Here is an 18734-nt window from a genome sequence, read left to right as displayed (position 1 = left end):
GCAGGACTCCAGGACACTCGCGACCACCGATGCGCGTGGGCCCCGCCGCCCCCAGAGCTGCCCCGCTCCGCGCCCCCCGCGCCGCAGCCTGGGGAGCGGACTGCGGGGCGACGCCCGGGGGCCAGGCGGGGTCGTCTCGCCGTGGGACGCAGCGCAGAACGGCCGCCGCCCCTGGAGAAGCTCCGTCCAGGCTCGCCGCGAAGAGAGCGGCGCGGGCCGCGCTCCCGAGCCCAGCGCCTGGGGCGCGACGCCCTCCCGCGCCGGCTGGGGCGGCAGGGCGTGGCTTGGAGGACGCGGACCTCGAGGCCGCTGGGAGGTCGCGGGTGTCCCGGGCTGCTCTTCGGGAGGAGAGGTGCGGGGAGGACGCAGCGGGGGCCGAAGCAGGCACAGCCGCGCCCGCCGCGAGCACCCGCGGCAGCTGATCTGGGCTCGTCCGGCCGGGCGGCTACGCGGGAGCCGGGGGACGCCCGGGTGGCTCCGCCTCCTCCTCCTCCAGCTCTCGGCCCATCCGGTGTGTTTCCCTCCTAAGCTTTAAAAAAAAAACAACTTTTTTTGGGGCCGGGCGCCCTGGCTCACGCCTGCAATCCCAGCACTTTGGGAGTCTGAGGCGAGATGATTGCCTGAGAACGCGGGTTCGAGACCAGCCTTGGCGACTTGGTGAGATCTCGTCTCTACCACAAAAAAGAAAAAAACATTAGCCAGGAGGGCGGCGAGCACCTGTGGTTCCAGCTACTTGGAAGGCTGAGGCGGAAGGGTCGCCTGAGCCCCGCGGGTGGAGGCCGCGGTGACCGTGAGCGTGCCACCGCACTCCAGCCTGGGCGACAAAGTGAGTCCGACTCAAAAAAAATTGTTTAAAAGGTTTATTAAATTTTGAGACAGCCTCTCACTCTGTCATCTAGGCTGTAGGGCACTGACACAATCATAGCGCACTACAGTCTCGAACGCCCGGGCTCAGGCGATCCTCTCGCCTCAAACTCCCAAGCAGCTAGGACTACCGGCGCGTGCCACCACGCCCGGCTAATTTTTTAAATTTTTTTGTAGAGACGACGTCTTGCTATGTTGCCCACGCTGGTCTCGAACTCCTGGACTCCAGCTGTCCTCTCATCTCGGCCTCCCAAAGTACGGGGATTACGGGCGTGAGCACCACGCTCGGCCCTCCGGCGCTGTGGCAACTAGTCGTTTGGCCGCCAGTTAGTGCCAAGCAGTATTCCCTGCAGTCACCCCACAGGGTCAAGATGTCTCCCAGTGGCAACGGATGTTGGAGACCCAGCCTCAACGCGATCCTCCCATCAGAGCTGCTTCCCGGGGGGATGCCCGTGCTTGAGCCGCAGCCGCGCGCCCAACAGAAGGATCCTTTGTGCCCGGCGCAGCCCTCTGTCAGGAGGCTTGGGGGCGCCAGAACTGAAGCGTGGGCGCCCACGTCAACAGCTGCTACGTCGTCTCTTGGCTTCTGTCTTTCCTTGAACGGAGTTTACGCCGCTGAAAATGATCGGGAGCCTCTTCTGGCCGAGGTTGCTGCTCATTCCGGACAAGAAGGTCCTCAATCTCCCAGCTGTCCTAGTGCCACAAATCCGGGGTGAGTGCCAGAAACCAGCCAAGAGAGCAATTCAGCTTTAAATCCCGCTACATTTACTTGTATAACCATCATGTAAAATGGGCATAATACCACCGCTTAGTTTATAGAGTTGTTAAAGGATTAAATGAAAAATGCAATAGGCCGGGCTTGGCGGCTCAGCCTGAAATCCCAGCCCCTTGGGAGGCCGAGGCGAGAGGATTGCCTGAGCCCGTGGGTTCGAGACCCGCCCGGGCAACTTGGCGAGACGTCTCTACAATAAATCAAAAACTAGCCGGGTGTGGTAGCGCGGGCCGGTAGTTCCAGCTACTCGGAAGGCTGAGGCGGAAGGATCGCCGGAGCCCAGCAGGTCGAGGCTGCGGTGGCTGGGAGTGGCCGCTGCACTCATCTGGGAGACAGAGTGAGACTCCAACTCAAAACAAGAAAAATGCAAATTACATTGTATAGTGACTAGGACAAAATAAATTCTCAATAAGTGTTGATCGTTAGTAGATATGGCCAATGACCTAGTCCAAAAAACTCAAGCTGGCCCAGATTCCATCTCTCAGGAATGTGAAATAGATAAAGAAAATTTAACCCAGATTTAGAAATGAAGTGGGTCAAGCTAAAGTAATCAAGAAGCAGGAATTGAGCCAGCAGAGGTTAGAACAGAGGAGATGCAACGAGGTACAAAGATCCCATGAAGTACCACGCAGCAAAGAGAGACACCGGGCAATTGAAAGATCTTGGATCCTGACACTTTTTCCTAGAAAACCTCTATTGTTTGCAAGTGGAAATTATTTGACCAGAGGGTTTCCCAGTAGTGACTGAAACAACCTGACATGGCATTGCTTTCATCTGGAAGTTAGCACTGTAAAGTTTCCAGGGGTTTCTCTGCTCTGGGAAAGCATGTGATCTCTGAGACAGTGGAGATCCTGGCCGTGATCTTACAGATATCATTCACGTGAGTAAAGCGGGGTGGTTTTAAAGCTTGTATTATAGATAAAATTTGAGCATGAAAATTCTTTGTATTTCACCACAAAAGATGGCTGAAAATGCAATTCCAATCGTAGAAGGTAACAAAATGACTGATATGTGTTCATATTAATGCTCCCTAAACAGAGTTAGGAAATTAGGGCTCTCTCTCTCTCTCTCTCTCTCTCTGTCTCTCTCTGTATATATATATATATACACATACATATACAGTTATACAAATTGCTAAGCTCACCTTTTTGGGGATTTATAAGAATCAGAAGTCCTTAGAATCATGTAATTGTATGCTGCTAGTTACTTGAGCCAATATATTTACATATTTTTAAAATAAACTAATCCTTAGGGTTAACTCTTGCAGAATCAACTATAATGCAATATCTAATAATTTATAAAAGACAACACAGTATAGGAGCTGTCAAAGTGCTTGATTAGTTCAGTTCAGGAACTGAACAAAAGAGATTTGAGATAAAAATAGCTTATGTTTATGGAACCCTTGCTATGTGGCAAGAACTGTGCAAATGCTATACTTAAGTCAAGTTTTATTTTGTTGTTGTTGTTTTTTGAGTTGGAGTCTCACTCCGTTGCCCAGGCTGGAGTGCAGTGGAACATTCATGGCCACCGCAGCCTCGACCTGCTGGGCTCTGATGATCCTTCCGCCTCAGCCTTCCAAGTAGCCGGAACTACAGGCGCGCGCTACCACACCCAGCTAATTTTTTTGCTTTATTGTAGAGATGAGGTCTCGCCAAGTTGCCCAGGTGGGTCTCGAACTCGTGGGCTCGGGCAATCCACTCGCCTCGGCCTCCCAAAGTGCTGGGATTACAGGCTGAGTCACCAAGCCCAGCGGAGTCAAGTTTTTATTTCTCAGAAATAACCCTATGAAATAAACACTATTATACTCATTTCATTGTATTTTGTCACAGTATTAATACAATCCACTAAAGGATATAACTGAATATTTGCAGCAATTACTCAAGCCTATTTTTCATTTCTATAGGACATTTAGTTCATTAGACTGAGAGCCATTCCCTCATTCAATAGCTCTGGTCACAATTTTCAGGTAAGCAATAAGTATTAATTCTATTTCCTCACCAATGATCCCACTGAGAGAAAGCCAATTAGTAACTACTGTAAGTAATTTGATAATTTTTTCAATCATTAATAGTCTTAAAAACTCAGGTATATATAGTTTCATATCCGATGGCAGTATGAGGCACTCCACAGGCCTCCTCCCCAGTGAAACAAGCATCAATGGTGAAAACTATTTTTTAAAATTGGTTTTTTTGCGAGGGGGTTAGTTTATTTAGACAGTAAATTAGAGAGAGAGTAGATTCACCTCCCCAAGGTAGGGGAGGGGGCCAAAGCTTAGTAAAACATGACCTGGCCATACATAACTCAAAGAACACATGACCAGACCATAGCTTAGCAAGGCAATGGCGAATTGGGGTGGGGGAAGGGGGGGCGGGGAGAGGGGAGAGAGAGAGAGAGAGATTGATTTACCTTCCCAAGGTTGGGGAGGGGGACCAAAGCCAGGAAACATGGTAACCATAACTCAAAAAGCCACATAGACACACCAGAGTTTAACAAAGCAATGGCCTAAAATTATTTTTTTTAAGTCACAAATATTATATTCACAAACTCAACAGCTTAGATAAAATGGACCAATTCCTTGAAAAATGCAATATACCAAAACTCACATAGAAAAAAATAGATCGCTGGGTGCAGTGGCTCAAGCCTGTAATCCCAGCACTTTGGGAGGTCGAGGCGAGAGGATTACCTGAGCTCAGAGGTTCGAGACCAGCCTGGCAACTTGGTGAGATCTCATCTCTATAATAAATAAAAAAATAAGCCGAGTGTGGTAGTGCGCACCTGTAGTTCCAGCTACTTGGAAGGCTGAGGCCAAAGGACCACCAGAACCCAGCAGATCGAGGCTTTGGTGGCCATGAATGTGCCACTGCACTCCAGCCTGGGCAACAGAGTGAGACTCCAACTCAAAAAAAAAAAAAAGAAAAAGAAAAAAATAGATCATCTGAATAAGTCTATATCAATTAAATGTTTAACTAATGCTTAATAACCTACAAAACAGAAAGCACCGGCTCCAGATTATTTTATTACTGACTTCTATCAAATATTTAAGGAACATATAATATCCATTCTGTACAATCTCTTCCAAAAAACAGAAGCATAGTGAACACTTCCTAACTCATGCTATTAGGCAACATTACCCTGATACCCAAGCCAAAGGCTTAACAACAGATGTAAAAAAATCCTCAACAAAATACTAGCAAATCAAATCCAACTACTTGGAAGGCTGAGGCGGAAGAAGGATCGCTGGAGACCGGCAGGTCGAGGCTGCAATGGCCGGGAACGGCCACTGCACTCCAGTCTGGGCGACAGAGTGAGACTCCAACTCAAAAAATAAATAAATAAATAAATAATGCAACAAAAATTAAAAGCATCTGTGCTTTGAAAAACACTATCAAAGAAGAGATAGAAGGAAATGTTTTATATCACATTTGATCTTATATTGAGAATATATAAATAATACTTATGACTCATTAAAAATACAACCCAACTTAAAGATGGGCAAATAATTTGAATAGTCATCACTCCAAAGAAGATATACAAATGCTTCAAAGAAGATATGAGGGGACGCCAAATAACTCTGGAATTATCTTTTGGAGGGCAGGCCCCTTGTAGTACAGGCTTCCCCTTGCTAGGTGTTCTAGGAACCCATCACCATCAGTGTACCACCTAGCGTTGAGAGGCTGTGTTTGACTTCAGTGAATTTTTTTAAAGATTCAACGTGTTTGCCTATTGCATGATGGGTGATTTATGAGCATACTTGCCCACACAAGTGTTCAGCAGTTTTTGACCAAAAACGGCATTATATCTGTGCCCCACCTTCCCTAATTACTGATTTTGCCCAAGTGACTTTTATTTCCCTCAGATGAAAAAAGTCCTCAAGGGGATACATTTTGCTGATGTGGAAGAGGTGAAAGAAAAAATGACAGAAGCACTAAAAGGCACCAGTGAGATCCAGCTTCACATCCACTGGGATGGCTGAAATCAAGAAGATAGAAATTGGACACCTCATACCTTGTTGGAGGGATTGTAATGGTGCAGCCACTTTGGAAACCAGTCTGGCTGTTCCTCAAATAGTTAACCATAGAGTTACCATATGACCCAGCAATTTAACTCCTAGACAGATACCCAAGAAAAATAAAAACACGCTCACACAAATATTTATACACAAATAATAACAGTAGCATTACTCACAACTGAAAAGTGGAAACAACCCAAATGTCCATCAACTAATGAATAGATTTTTAAAATGTGGTATTTCCATACAATGGAATATTTAGCACTAAAAAGAAATGATATGCTGGGTGCAGTGGCTCACACCTGTAATCCCAGCACTTTGGGAGGTGGAGGCGAGAGGAGTGCCTGAGCCCATGGGTTCGAGACCAGCCTGGGCAACATGGCAAGATCTCGTCTCTCCAATAAATAAAAAAATTAGGTGGGCATAGTAACATGTACTTGTGGTTCCAGATATTCGAAAGACTGGGAAGGAAGGACCAAGGATTGCCTGAGCCCAGTAGGTCTAGGGTGAGATAGCTGTGAGCATGCCACTGCATTCCAGTCTGGGCAAGAGATTCAGACTTAAAAACAAACAAAAAAAGGAAATGATACATGAGATGGCATGGATGAACGTTAAAAGCATTGCACTAAGTGAAAGAAACCTGTCACAAAAGGCTACATAGGATTCCATTTACATGAAATGTCCAGAATAGGCACATATAGAAAGTAGATTAGTAGCAGTTGCCTAGGCCTGGGGAGGGCGGAATACTTGGGGCTAACAGCCAAAGGCTTTCTTTGGGGGGAGGCAATAAAAATGTCTTCTTTTTTTTTGAGTCAGAGTCTTACTCTGTCACTGAGGCTGGAGTGCAGTGGCATGCTCGTGGTCCTTCCACCTCAGCCTTCCAAGTAGCTGGAATCAAGGCATGCGCTACCATGCCCAGCTAATTTTTTGATTTCTTGTAAAGATAAGGTCTCATCATGTAAAGATAAGGTCTCATCATGTTGTTCAGGCTGGTCTGGAACCCTTGGGCTCAGGTAATCCTCTCGTCTCTGCCTCCCAAAGTGCTGAGGTTACAGGTGTGAACCACCATGCCCAGCCAATAAAAATGTCTTAAAATTGGTTGTGATGGTAACTGCACAACTCTATAAATATACCAAAAACCACAGAATTGTACAGTTTAAATGGGTGACATGTTATGAATTATATCTCAATACAGCTGTAACAAGGAAAGTTCATGTATAAATAAAAGACAAGTTAACATTCTGAAAATAATTTTATTATGGAAACAAAACAAAGAGGATAATTAAGCATGAAATAACTTCTTGATAAAAGTATATTGAATGTTACACAATCTGAAAAAAATAGTTTATAACCCAACTCTTTTAAAGAACTATTCATCTATTGAAATAACTTTTTATCCTTTGCAAAGATGTAACTTAAGTTACAGGAGAAAAATATTTAATCTAATATTTATCTAATAATAAAGCTAATTGTATTATCTGTGTTATACAGCTGTGTAAAGCTATTAAATTTAAATATGAAAGGGTTGTTTGTGAGATATTTCAAACTGCAAATTTGGAATGAATGCTTCTTTATTCTACTGAAATACATACAGTGGTCAGAAGTTCAATGTATTTCTTATAGAGCAGCATATAAATTATGTATGTCAAGACTGAGATGCTGCATATTTTAAAAGAATTATAAACAGAAATGATTCAATGTTGCCTTGATGCTAAATTCAGCAAATTTGGTTCCAAAATGCCCTTTTTTATTATGAAAAATAAGTATTAATGTTTAGACCTTAAATGGACAGAAAATAGTTAAGTCATATATATTCTTTCACAATTTTCACATTTAATTTTATTCAAAATGTTAATCCCACACATTCAAAAACTCAATAATGAAATTTATTTCAATTAGAAATTGTTAAATTTTACTTGCAACTTTTAGAGCATGTAATTCTAATACATATTGGGATCTAAAACTATGAACAGCAGCAATAGAGACTGTGTACTTTAAAAATTGGACAAATGAAGCAAGACTATATTGAGATGTAAATCAGGAATTATTTGCTTTATAAAAGGTTCTTAAATATACAGATTAATTAATAACATATGGCAATTAAATACTAAAGCATTTAAAATAAATGTACCCCCAAAATCAACTTACATATTATACTTTTAAAAACCTCATCAACTGTATAAAGAGAGGCACTACTTTTACCCACAAAAAGCATCAAAATGTTTTAACAGTTCAAAAATAGCAGGGGTCCTAAACAACTGATTTCTCAGAAACAAAACAACTTCATAAGATGGCTATTCACAATGCTACTCAAGAAATTAAATCTATGTTTTTAAAAGCATGTTTTCAACCTCAACTTGTAACACACCATGACTTCCATTTCTGCTTTTCCTTAAATCAATCTGGACTATGCAGAAGACTGCCACAGCATGAGGCTATTAGTGATTTTTCCAGGGGAAAAATGCTGTCTTCTATACACAGAAAGTAATGAAGAAAAAAGATAGTGCTGAAGTACAATATGTACTGCCTAGGCTGTAAAACACCATCAGTCTAACAAAAAGCACCAAGATACAGACGCTAAAGTTAGAAAAAAATACAAAGCAGCACAGAATCAGTATCATAAGCCTTATTCAAGGTACATTTTGTTGAATAGTTTGTCTGACATCCCATCTCTATTCGTAAAAAGATTTGATTACTGAAGTAAAGTTAATAGTGAAAATAAACTGGGCATGGTGATTTATGCCTGTAATCCCAGCCCCTTGGGAGGCGGAGGCGAGAGGATTACCTGAGCTCAGGAGTTCCAGACCAGCCTGAGCAACATGACAAGACCTCCTCTCTATAATAAATTTAAAAATCAGCCGGGCTTGGTGGCACATGCCTATGGTTCCAGCTACTTGGAAGGCTGAGGTGGAAGGATTGCCTGAGCCCAGCAGGTCAAAGCTGCAGTGGCTGTGAGTGTGATCAAGACTCCAAACAAACAACAATAACAACAAAAACAACAACAAAAATTGTGAAAATAGCATAGTGAAGACTCTTTTTTGGTACTTATTGATGAAGAAACATTACCAAAAATTTTTTATGAAACAGAAGAAAATAGATACCATTTTTTAAAAATAAAAAGCAAACTTAGAAATACATTTAAGGCACTTATTTCAATGGGTTTGCAACATCAAGGACAATGTACATTTTGTATTTCTTCAAGAAATTCCTTCTACCCAGAACCCATAAACTCTCCTCCTCTCATAGATCTTTATTGTCAAAATTAACAACTGCATGTTACCCAAGTGGAGTTACTTGCAGAATTCTGAATAATTTATTACTCTACAAATAAGTGAAAAAAGAATTAAATGCTTCCCACTCAAAATTTTCTAGTACTGCTGTTTCGGTTACAGTTAAAACAAAAGCTTAGTTATCGTATCTAACAATATCATTTCTATAATAAAGCTTACTTTTCCTCTTCAACTGATGAATTAAAAATTCATTGTTTAAACCATTCAATTAAACATTTCTCCAAATCTATTTTATTTAAGAAACAAGTTGACAGAAAGAAGCAAAAGCAACTTACTAATGTCAAAACAAAACACAAGAATCAAAACTAATTCAGCACATGTGATCATAATATGACTCAATTAAAATTCATTTACTATTTCATGCTACATAAAATGTAGGGTGTTCTATTTCCCCCTCAAAATATGCAGGATGACTTAAATTACACTGTTTTACATGCTCTCATCACAAGTACTACCACTTGATTATTCACTGTGTACTTATGGTAGTATTTTCATAAGGCTTGAAGCTAAATACTAGTGATTCACTACTAAGATGTACAGAGTTAACCGGAAGTACATTGCTTGCAACTATCTAAGATAGTTAAACAATTACATAAAAGAGTGAAATGAGAACCAATGAAACTAATGCATCAGATATAAGACACCACCATCAAACAATTCTTAAGCTGCAAAAGAGCAAAGCATCCTAGAGTTAGTCTAAGAATGCATGTACTTTTACAATATATATATATAACAGAAAATAGAGACAATGGAAAGATGTTCCCTTCTAATGTAATAGAGTGCTGAAAATGTATTCTTGCAGCATTTTGAAGACCTGTTCACTGAACAGATGTGTAAGGTAAAACTAAACATATATCCCAACTTATTAAAATGATACATCAACAGGCTACATCTATCCTGAATCTCTTTATAAAGCTGGATTAATTATTGTTAATTTCTTCTAATAAATGATTAAAAATGTGAAAAAAACATAAAGGAACATAGCATTTAGACTGTGAAGCTGTGTTGTAAATTCTATGTAATTGTCATTTTGTTCTAAATGTTGAAGACTGCAACACAGTTTCATAAATATCATCACTTTGTTTTATAATAAATATATCTATATTCAGAGGTATGTTTAACAGCATCAGCATGTACCTCCAGAAATTGCTTTATTTTTATTTTGATATTTAATTTTTTTACTTCATACTTCAGTAGAAAACATGTGAATAGCCTGTATACCCTATATCCATGTATTTTTTAAAAACCTGAACGTTCTTTTAAATGTCCATTAAAAAAATATATATAGGTAACAGTTATTGTTTTATCATGATTAAATTGGTATCAAGTTAATAGCATAAGTGAAAAACTAATCACTTAATAGACTGTCATAAAAAAATAAAATGCAATAATGTCATGCACTATGTATTACTAAGAAAGTGCTCACTTATACAAGCAGCAGATGATAACAGTATCATGAAAATTCTGGATATATCTTTTTGTATATCCTTAAACATCATTTTCCTTTACATGAGTTCCATTTGAATTTAAATGCCACGTATTTTCACTAACATTTAAATTAGTTTTTTATTGTAAAATTTCAGTTCTGTTATAAATCATGAAACACTTTCAGAAATTTGCTTGAAGGTAGGAATACTTCTTTCCTCCTATTATATAATTCTATCAAATTAAGTATTATTAAGTGTTATGTTTTGAGAAATATAATCTGACCTTGAACATATTCAAATTCAAGATCAATATTATAATAGAACAAAGATTTGTGGAGGAAACGTTGTAATAGGTAAAACCTTTAAAGACCATGTAATAGCAAGGAAGACACCCTGTCTGGAATAGTGCAGAGCGGTAGATTTGACATTTTATCAAAGGATAGTAATGCCTGATCTTCTATTCCCACAGAACTCTGGATCTAGTTAACAGTAGGAGGGAAAAGAAACAGCAACATTTCAAATGTCCTTACTCTGATCTGCAAAAGACACCCCGTATGCATTTTACTTCAGAAAATTGCATTTTACTCCAGGTAGTCTTTGAAATGAAGGCTTTGTTATTTTTCAAGACTGGAAGGATATCACAGTGTTGATTTTATATACAAAGTAGGATCTGTTCCAGTATACTCGAGTGAAATAATTCACATACGGAGAATAGTTAATTTTGACCTCATGACAAAATCGTCCATATTTTGAGTAGGTTAACTTGTCCCCTTCCTCGCAAACCACCTGTCAAAAGATATGAAACACAATATTAAAAACTTATTAACTTCTAGGAGAAATTCAATCAATGAACTACTGATTATACTTATATGAAAAAATATATTATTGGTAAACATGGACAGTAAGACATCTCACCCTGTTTAACAAATAGAGGCCTCTTAATGAGTCACCATGCCCACTAAACTCCTGAGCTTCCCTTCGAGACTGAGAAACCAGTATAAATTGTTTCCAAGTTTTAAGATTTAATCCTAAAATTTAGAAGGTGATGTTTCCATAATCCATTATCACTGCTCTAAAAGAAACTTATCATGAAGCCTACCAAGGCTGATAAATGAACATATTATATTCCTAATGTATATTAAAGTATTCTCTTTGTGTAGAACTGGCTTAAAATTATTTAGTAAGCTTTTGTGACTTAGTGCAAACCTTTACACTCTCACCTAAAGATGCTCATTAAGCTAGCTTAGCTAGCTTGCAGGAGTTTTTATGATAAAATACTAAATATTATTTTAAAGTCTATGAAAGATGTCAGGGAGCCCACCTTAAAGAATATATTAGCAGCCAGGCTCAGTGGCTCAGCCTGTAATCCCACGCCTTTGGGAGGCTAAGGTGAATGGATTGCCTGAGCCCGCGGGTTCGAGACCCGTCTGGGCAGCGAGACCTCATCTCTACAATAAATCAAAAAATCAGCCGGGTATGGTAGCGCATGCCTGTAATTCCAGCTACTCGAAAGGCTGAGGCGGAAGGATCACCAGAGCCCAGCAGGTCGAGGCTGCGGTGGCCGGAAGCGGCCACTGCACTCCAGTCTGGGCGACCGAGTGAGACTCCAACTCCAAAAAAAAAAGAAAGAAAAAAAGAATAAATTAGCTTAAGTCATGCCTGACATGACATGGAAGGCAAAGTAACCTGATCTTCAAAAGAGAGCAAAGGTGCATAGCCAAGAGCAGCACAGCAAGGGTCCAGACAGCAGATAGCAACACAGCAGAAGTTACTGAACACTGTACCCAATGTTTAATACGATTCCATTTTGTCACTAATAAACCAAAGATGACAGCCATCATGTCAACAGAGAAAATTCAAAATATATGCAGTATAAAACAAAATAAGTCTATATGATTAAGGGATCATGACGAAAACGAAAGTGAAAATCACAAAAACTAATTTCTTCACTCCAAACCAGTCTCGAATGTAAGACAAAGAGCAATGATGATGATGATGATGATTATTTTGAGTTGGAGTCTCACTCCAAATGGGTTACCAGATAACCAGATACACAGTATATTCACTGCCGGCGAGAACAGTTTGGTAGAACAACTGAAATCAGTCTGAAATTAAATATAGCTAAATCCTAACAAAATAACATAGCTTTTTTTTTTTTTTTTTTTTTGAGTTGGAGTTTCACTCCATCACCCAGGTGGGAGTGCTGTGGCATGCTTATGGCCACCCCAGCGTCAACCCACTGGACTCCGGCAATCCATCAGTCTCAACCTTCCAAGTTACCGGAATACAGGCATGCGCTACCGTGCCTGGGTACTTTTTTATTTTATTGTAGAGACAAGGTCTCGCCAAGTTGCCCAGGCTGGTCTCGAACCCTCAGGCTCAGGCAATCCACTTGCCTCCGCCTCCCAAAGTGCTGGGATTACAGGCTGAGCCATCGAGCCCAGCCAACATAGCTTTTGTGTTTGTGGATCAGACATTAATTTAGTAAGCAATTTCTCTAGATAGGAATGAAATTGCAAGAAATTTCGCAACATAAGAATAGGACAATATAACCAGCTGCTCTTCGGATTATTATGTGTTAAAATCATCATTCTAATTAAGCTACTTATGCTTTTATTTTATTTTTACTTATGTTAAAACCTGCACAAGTACAGGCAATGAAAAAGGAAATCTAGTATTGATAAGATTACTATTTTTTCTGTAAAAATTACTCAACTTTTCTTTTGTACTTAAAAAAAATTTCAAACTATTTTAAATAAGCTCTCCCATTATATAACTCAAATATATTCTTAGTTATTCCAAAAATAAAGTTTAAAGATTAAATGTTTAAATAAAATCTTTTTCTAAAAAAAAAAAAAAATTAACTACCCCAATGGCTACTTACATGGCCATTTGCAATGTCTAATAAATCTTTAACCCTGCAGCCTCTCATGGTCCCCACCTCGTTGCAGATAGCATCCTCTATAATTAGATAATTCGCTTTGTAGGATGTCAGTATTTTATAAATATCCTCAGCAGACCGCTTTGAATAGATTTGGTAGATCTGAAAGCACATAATTAAAATGGATTTTAAAACACATTTAAAGTGTCTGCAAATCAAAACTATACATTGAACATCTACTACATTCTTAGTACTGAGTACCCTCCATGAAAAATGAAGACATTCACTTGCACTTGATTTCTGCCCTCAGGAAGCTTCTATTCATGTTCCATAGTGGTCAAGACTAACTATGAAACAATCAGTAATTGTAATGTAGTAAATAAATTCTAAATCATATGATGCAATACTGATAACAATCATATAAAATATGTAATAGACATAGACTAGAGGTGAACACAGACTATTTTAAAAGTTGTGTGGGAACATAAATATGATAGGTGGATTTTTTCTTTGTAAAAATGTACTGTTATTACGATTTTTAAATCTTTGTGTAGTGAATAAAAATTGTGTGTAACAAGAAGAGTTTAAAGATAAAAATCACTTCTGTTCAGAAATAAATTTTCCAGGTTTATTTAATATGAAGTATATTGACTCTCCTCAAGACTGTCCTTTATATGTTCCATAGAACATGGAAACTTAAGAACTTAAGGATAATTTCCTTTTTTCCTTTTTCTTTTTTTTGAGTTGGAGTCTTACTCTGTCACCCAGGCTGGAGTGCAGTGGCATGGTCACGGCTACCACAGCCTCAACCTGCTGGGTTCAGGTAATCCTTCAGCCTCAGCCTTCCTAGTAGCTGGAACATGCCCGGCTAATTTTTTGATTTATTGTACAGATGAGGTCTTGCCAAGCTGCCCAGGCCTTGATCCCATGGGCTCAGGCAATCCTCACCTCAGCCTCCCAAAGTGCTGGGATTATAGGCATGAGCCACTGTGCCCAGTGACGTAAGGATAATTTTCTAAGGAAAGCTGGGCTGAAAAAAATAGATAAAAAGCAAAGGCTTAAGTGTATCTCTCTTTTCTCTTTCTCTCTTTCGAGTTGGAGCCCCTCTCTGTCGCCCAGGCTGGAGTGCAATGGCACAATCACAACTCACAGCAGACTCCATCACCTAGGTTCAGAAGATACTTCCACCTCAGCCTCCTGAGTACCTGGGACTACAAGCATGCCACTGTGTCTAATTTTTTGATTTTTTTGTAGAGACAATGTCTTTCTAGTGGCCTAGGCTGGTCTTGAACTCCTGGGTTCAAGCAGTTCTCCCACCTCAGCCTCCCGAAGTGCTGGGATTAAAGGCATGAGCCACAGGACCAGCAAGAATTGTTGCCACTTTTCGGCTAGGATGAATAATGCTATGAACATTCATGTACAAGTTTTTGTGTAGACATATGTTTTCATTACTCTTGGGCATATATCTAGGAGTAGAGTTGCTGGGGAATATGGTAACTCTGTGGTTAACTTTTTGAGGAACTGACAGACTGGTTTCCAAGGCAGTCTGGTTTCCATTTCACATTCCCACCAGCAGTGTACAAGGGTTCCAGTTTCTCCATATCCCTGCCAACACTTGTTATCATATGTTTTTCGGCTATAGCTATCTATAATATATATGGCATATCTATTATATCTGAAGTGGTTATCTAATTATGGACTTAATATGCATTTTTCTGATGGCTAATGAGGTTGAACATCTCTTCACAATGCTTATTGGTCATTTGTATATCTTCTTTGGAAAAATGTCTGTGCAAGTCTTTGCCCATTTTGTAACTGGATTGTCTTTTTATTACTAAGTTATAGTTCCTTTAATCTTTTTCATTATTATGTATCACAGTATTTTGTCTCATTTTATACATTAGATAGAAAATGTATCTAAAGGTCTAAAAAATCTAATTATTGTCACAAAATACTGAATGAGCAAGGATGCGTAAAACTCATGTCTTGATTCTGTGGTGTTTTTCATTACAACTCTGTTGAACCTATTAGATAATAAGCTCTGGATCTTAGTAGATAGTAAGGTTTTTCAGGGTTTGTGTGTGTGTGTGTGTGTGTGCGTGTGTGTGTGTGTGTGTGTGTGTGTGTGTGTGTTTTGAGGTGGGATCTCTCTTTGTCGCCAGGCTGGAGTGCAGTGTCACATTCACCATCACGGGTTACCGCAGCTTAGACCTCCCAGCTCGGGCCATCCTTCTACCTCAGCCTCTTGATTAGCTGGACTACAAGTATGCTATCATGCCCAGTCTGGCTAATTTTCAGAAAAATCTTTTATAGAGATGGGGCCTTTCAATGTTGCTCAGCCCGGTCTTGAACTCTGGGCTCAAGCAATTCTCCTGCCTCGGTCTCTCAAGGTGCTGGGATTACAGGCATGAGTCATCATGCCTGGTGGTTTGCCAGTCTTTCTGAAATACTAAAATTGGATCAACTCTTGTTATCCTTTAGAAAACTATAAAATCACAAATGTTGGGCCAAAAGTATCACACACCGTTTTGTCCTAAAAATACTGAGATTTGAAATCTAGACTGAACAAGATTCCACTCTATTTGTGGAATACTCAGTAGCTGCCTACTGCATGTCATAGTTGCTAGCTATCTAGCACCTTAAGGTCCCATGTTTACTGACATGTTAGGGATACCCACCTGAGCATTCTGTGGCACACAGAATGCAAATTAATAAGCAGCAAGTGACTCATCCATTTCACAGTTCTAAGTAAGCTTCAGTGAGAAAGGTTCCATCCTATCCAGCCTATGCCCATTAATTGGTTGTTTATATATATTTTATTTGTAAGTTTTAAGAAACTGAAACATACTATTGGAGCATTAAAAAATAATTTTTTTTTTTGGTAAGCAAGGCTTCATTCTGTCACCCAGGCTGAAGTGCAGTAGCAAGATCACAGCTCAGTACAGATTTGAATTCCTGGGCTCAAATGATCCTCCTGCCTTGGCCTCCCAAAGTGCTAGGCTTACAAGTGTGAGCCACTGCACCTGGCCAAAAAAAACAAAACAAAAACAACTTCTATTCAATGGCGATAACCTTACTGATAACCTAGAGCAGAGTCTCTCAACCTTGGCACTACTGATGTTTTAGACCAGATAATTCTTTGTTGGGACAGGAGAGAGGCTACTCCATGTAATGGAGGATGGTTCTCAGCATGCCTGGCTTTACCCACCAGGTGTCTGTAGAACTCTCGTCCTGTTATGACAACCTAGTGTCTCCAGACATTGCAAAATGTCCCCTGGGTGTACAACCGTCCCAGGTTAAGAATTACTGGCCTAGGGGATTATACAAAGATTGGCCCCATTTTATGAATTAAAGACAGCATCTAATTTAAATAATATAGTTACATTTATGGAGCTCAACTTGGATTTTGGTTTAATAAATTTATTCACTACCTTCTATGTCCTAGATAGCACAGGGAAAGACAAAAGTTTGAAAAATACCATGGTTATTATTCTCATAGTGAAGTTACATACAACTCTAAACTGTTTGAATTTCATTAGAGCCTAACTAGAATGCTGACATACTTACAAGTGATTCTAAAATGCCATGTTAGGAAAAAGACTAATCAACAAGAAAAAAAGGCACAGCATTGACTGTTTTAAGTTCACAAAAAATAAAGTTCAGAAACACGTTGCTTATATTCTGCCTAAGCAAGTCTATCTTTTGGAAGTGCAGCAAATACTGATTACAGGTGGCTGTTATCTCTCAGGTAGATCACTCTAAGGTATATCTCCCCATTGCTGATCATTTCTGTCTCCTTCAATCTGTTCTCTCTGCTGTGACCATAATTAACTCTCCAAAACAGATCTAATCATTCCACTGCCAGGCTTATTCAAAGTCTTTGATGTCTCTCAACTGCCTCAAGGGTAAATTCTTCAGCATGACATACAGGTCCTTTGGAATTTGGCTTCATTTTATTTTCTAGTTTCAGGGCCATACGAATTACTTGTTTCATGTTACTTTTATGGAATCACACATATTACTTTCCAAACAAGTTCTAGTCATCTTTCAAAGTCTAGATCAAGGCACTGCTTTTGATGACAACTTCTTGAATTTCTGTAGGTAGAATTGGTTGCTCCTGCTTTTGAACTCCTCTTTGTATCTTGGGTGTGGATGTATGTGCGTATGTGTATGTATACAATTACAACCTAATCATACATAATAACAACTCATTTTAAAATTTTACTATGTTTCAGGCATTGGACATTATCTCATTTAATTTGCACAAGTAGGAGGTGAGAACTATTATTTCCAGATTCAGTAACTTGCTCAAGGTCATAAAGCTAATACGTAGCTGAGTTAGCATCTAAGCCCACTCTAATTCCAGAGTCTATATTCTTAACCTCTAAATTGCTATATTTCTTCCTTAGCTTTGAGTATACTTAAAAACTGTATGAAATTCTTTAAAATTAACAAAATAGAATATTGGGAACTCAGGTTCAGTTGATGATTACCTTCAGATATGGAGTTACCATTTAAATGCATACCAAACATTCAAAATACTGTATTCTTTAAACTATAATTAATTAGATACCATTCTCATGTTATCTTGAGTTATTAATAAGAGCTCATTTATTAAAAAATAAATCAGTGTTTTATAAACAATAATAGAACTTTAGCTTAGAAAGACAAAGTATAGTATCAAGACATTAATTGACAGCTTCCCTTCAATAAGTTGATTGAGAACAATGATACTTTTTATTTTTTGAGTTGGAGTCTCACTCTGTCACGCAGGCTGGAGTACAGTGGCACACTCCCGGTCACTGCAGCCTCGACCTGCTGGGCTCAGGAGACCCTTCCGCCTCAGTCTTCCAAGTAGCCAGAACTACAGGCATGTGCTACCATGCAGGGCTGATTTTTTGATTTATTGTAGAGACAAGGTCTCACCATGTCGCCCAGGCTGGTCTCGAACCCACGGGCTCAAGCAATCCTCTCGCCTTGGCCTCTCAAAGTGCTGGAATTATAGGCTTGAGCCACTGCGCCCGGCCAACAATGATACTTCCAAAAAAATGTTTCCTTTGTGAAATATTACACATTAGTTCCTTGGATACTTTGTGGAAAATTAAAAATTTTTCCTAGAGACATATCAATACTATTCATAAATAAAAAAACATAATATTTTTATTTTGGATCTCCTCATGATATGAGGGGGCACCCCCCAAAAAAACCTGAAATTTATTTATAAAAAATTGTATATGTATTCCTACATATTTAAACTTCAGTCACCTTCAAAGTACTCTCCATTTGATGCAATACACCCATCAAGGCAGCTTTTTCCACTGCTCAAAACAGTTTTTGAACTAATCAATATTAATGCCTTTTAGTGCTTCTGCCATTTTTTGTTTCATCTCTGAACATTTCCCGTTGAGGATTTTTTTCCATCAGAGAAACAACAGCAACAAAAAGTCGCTGGGGGCAAGATCGGTTGAATGGGGGGGGGGGGGGGGGGGGG

General features: G+C 39.6%; 1 protein-coding gene across 2 annotated transcripts in view; it reads right to left on the bottom strand.

The window, feature by feature from the left end:
* Positions 1-10492: 10492 nt before the first annotated feature.
* The window catches only part of DPY19L4 (dpy-19 like 4 (C. elegans)), an 81244-nt gene continuing 73002 nt past the window's right edge, over positions 10493-18734 (bottom strand). For both annotated transcript variants that reach the window (XM_021718114.1, XM_008069164.2), the window contains 2 exons: positions 13247-13405; positions 10493-11148 (listed from right to left, as the gene is read on the bottom strand). In XM_021718114.1, the coding sequence (XP_021573789.1) occupies positions 10984-11148; positions 13247-13405 (324 nt within the window). In that variant the 3' untranslated portion in view covers positions 10493-10983. The remainder of the gene's footprint in view (positions 11149-13246; positions 13406-18734) is intronic.

This window comes from Carlito syrichta, unplaced genomic scaffold (genome assembly GCF_000164805.1).
Source record: "Carlito syrichta isolate Samal-C Ts95f unplaced genomic scaffold, Tarsius_syrichta-2.0.1 Scaffold311834, whole genome shotgun sequence".
Lineage (NCBI taxonomy): Eukaryota > Metazoa > Chordata > Mammalia > Primates > Tarsiidae > Carlito > Carlito syrichta.
Note: the sequence above shows the minus strand (reverse complement) of the source record. Positions and strands in the feature narration are given on the sequence as shown.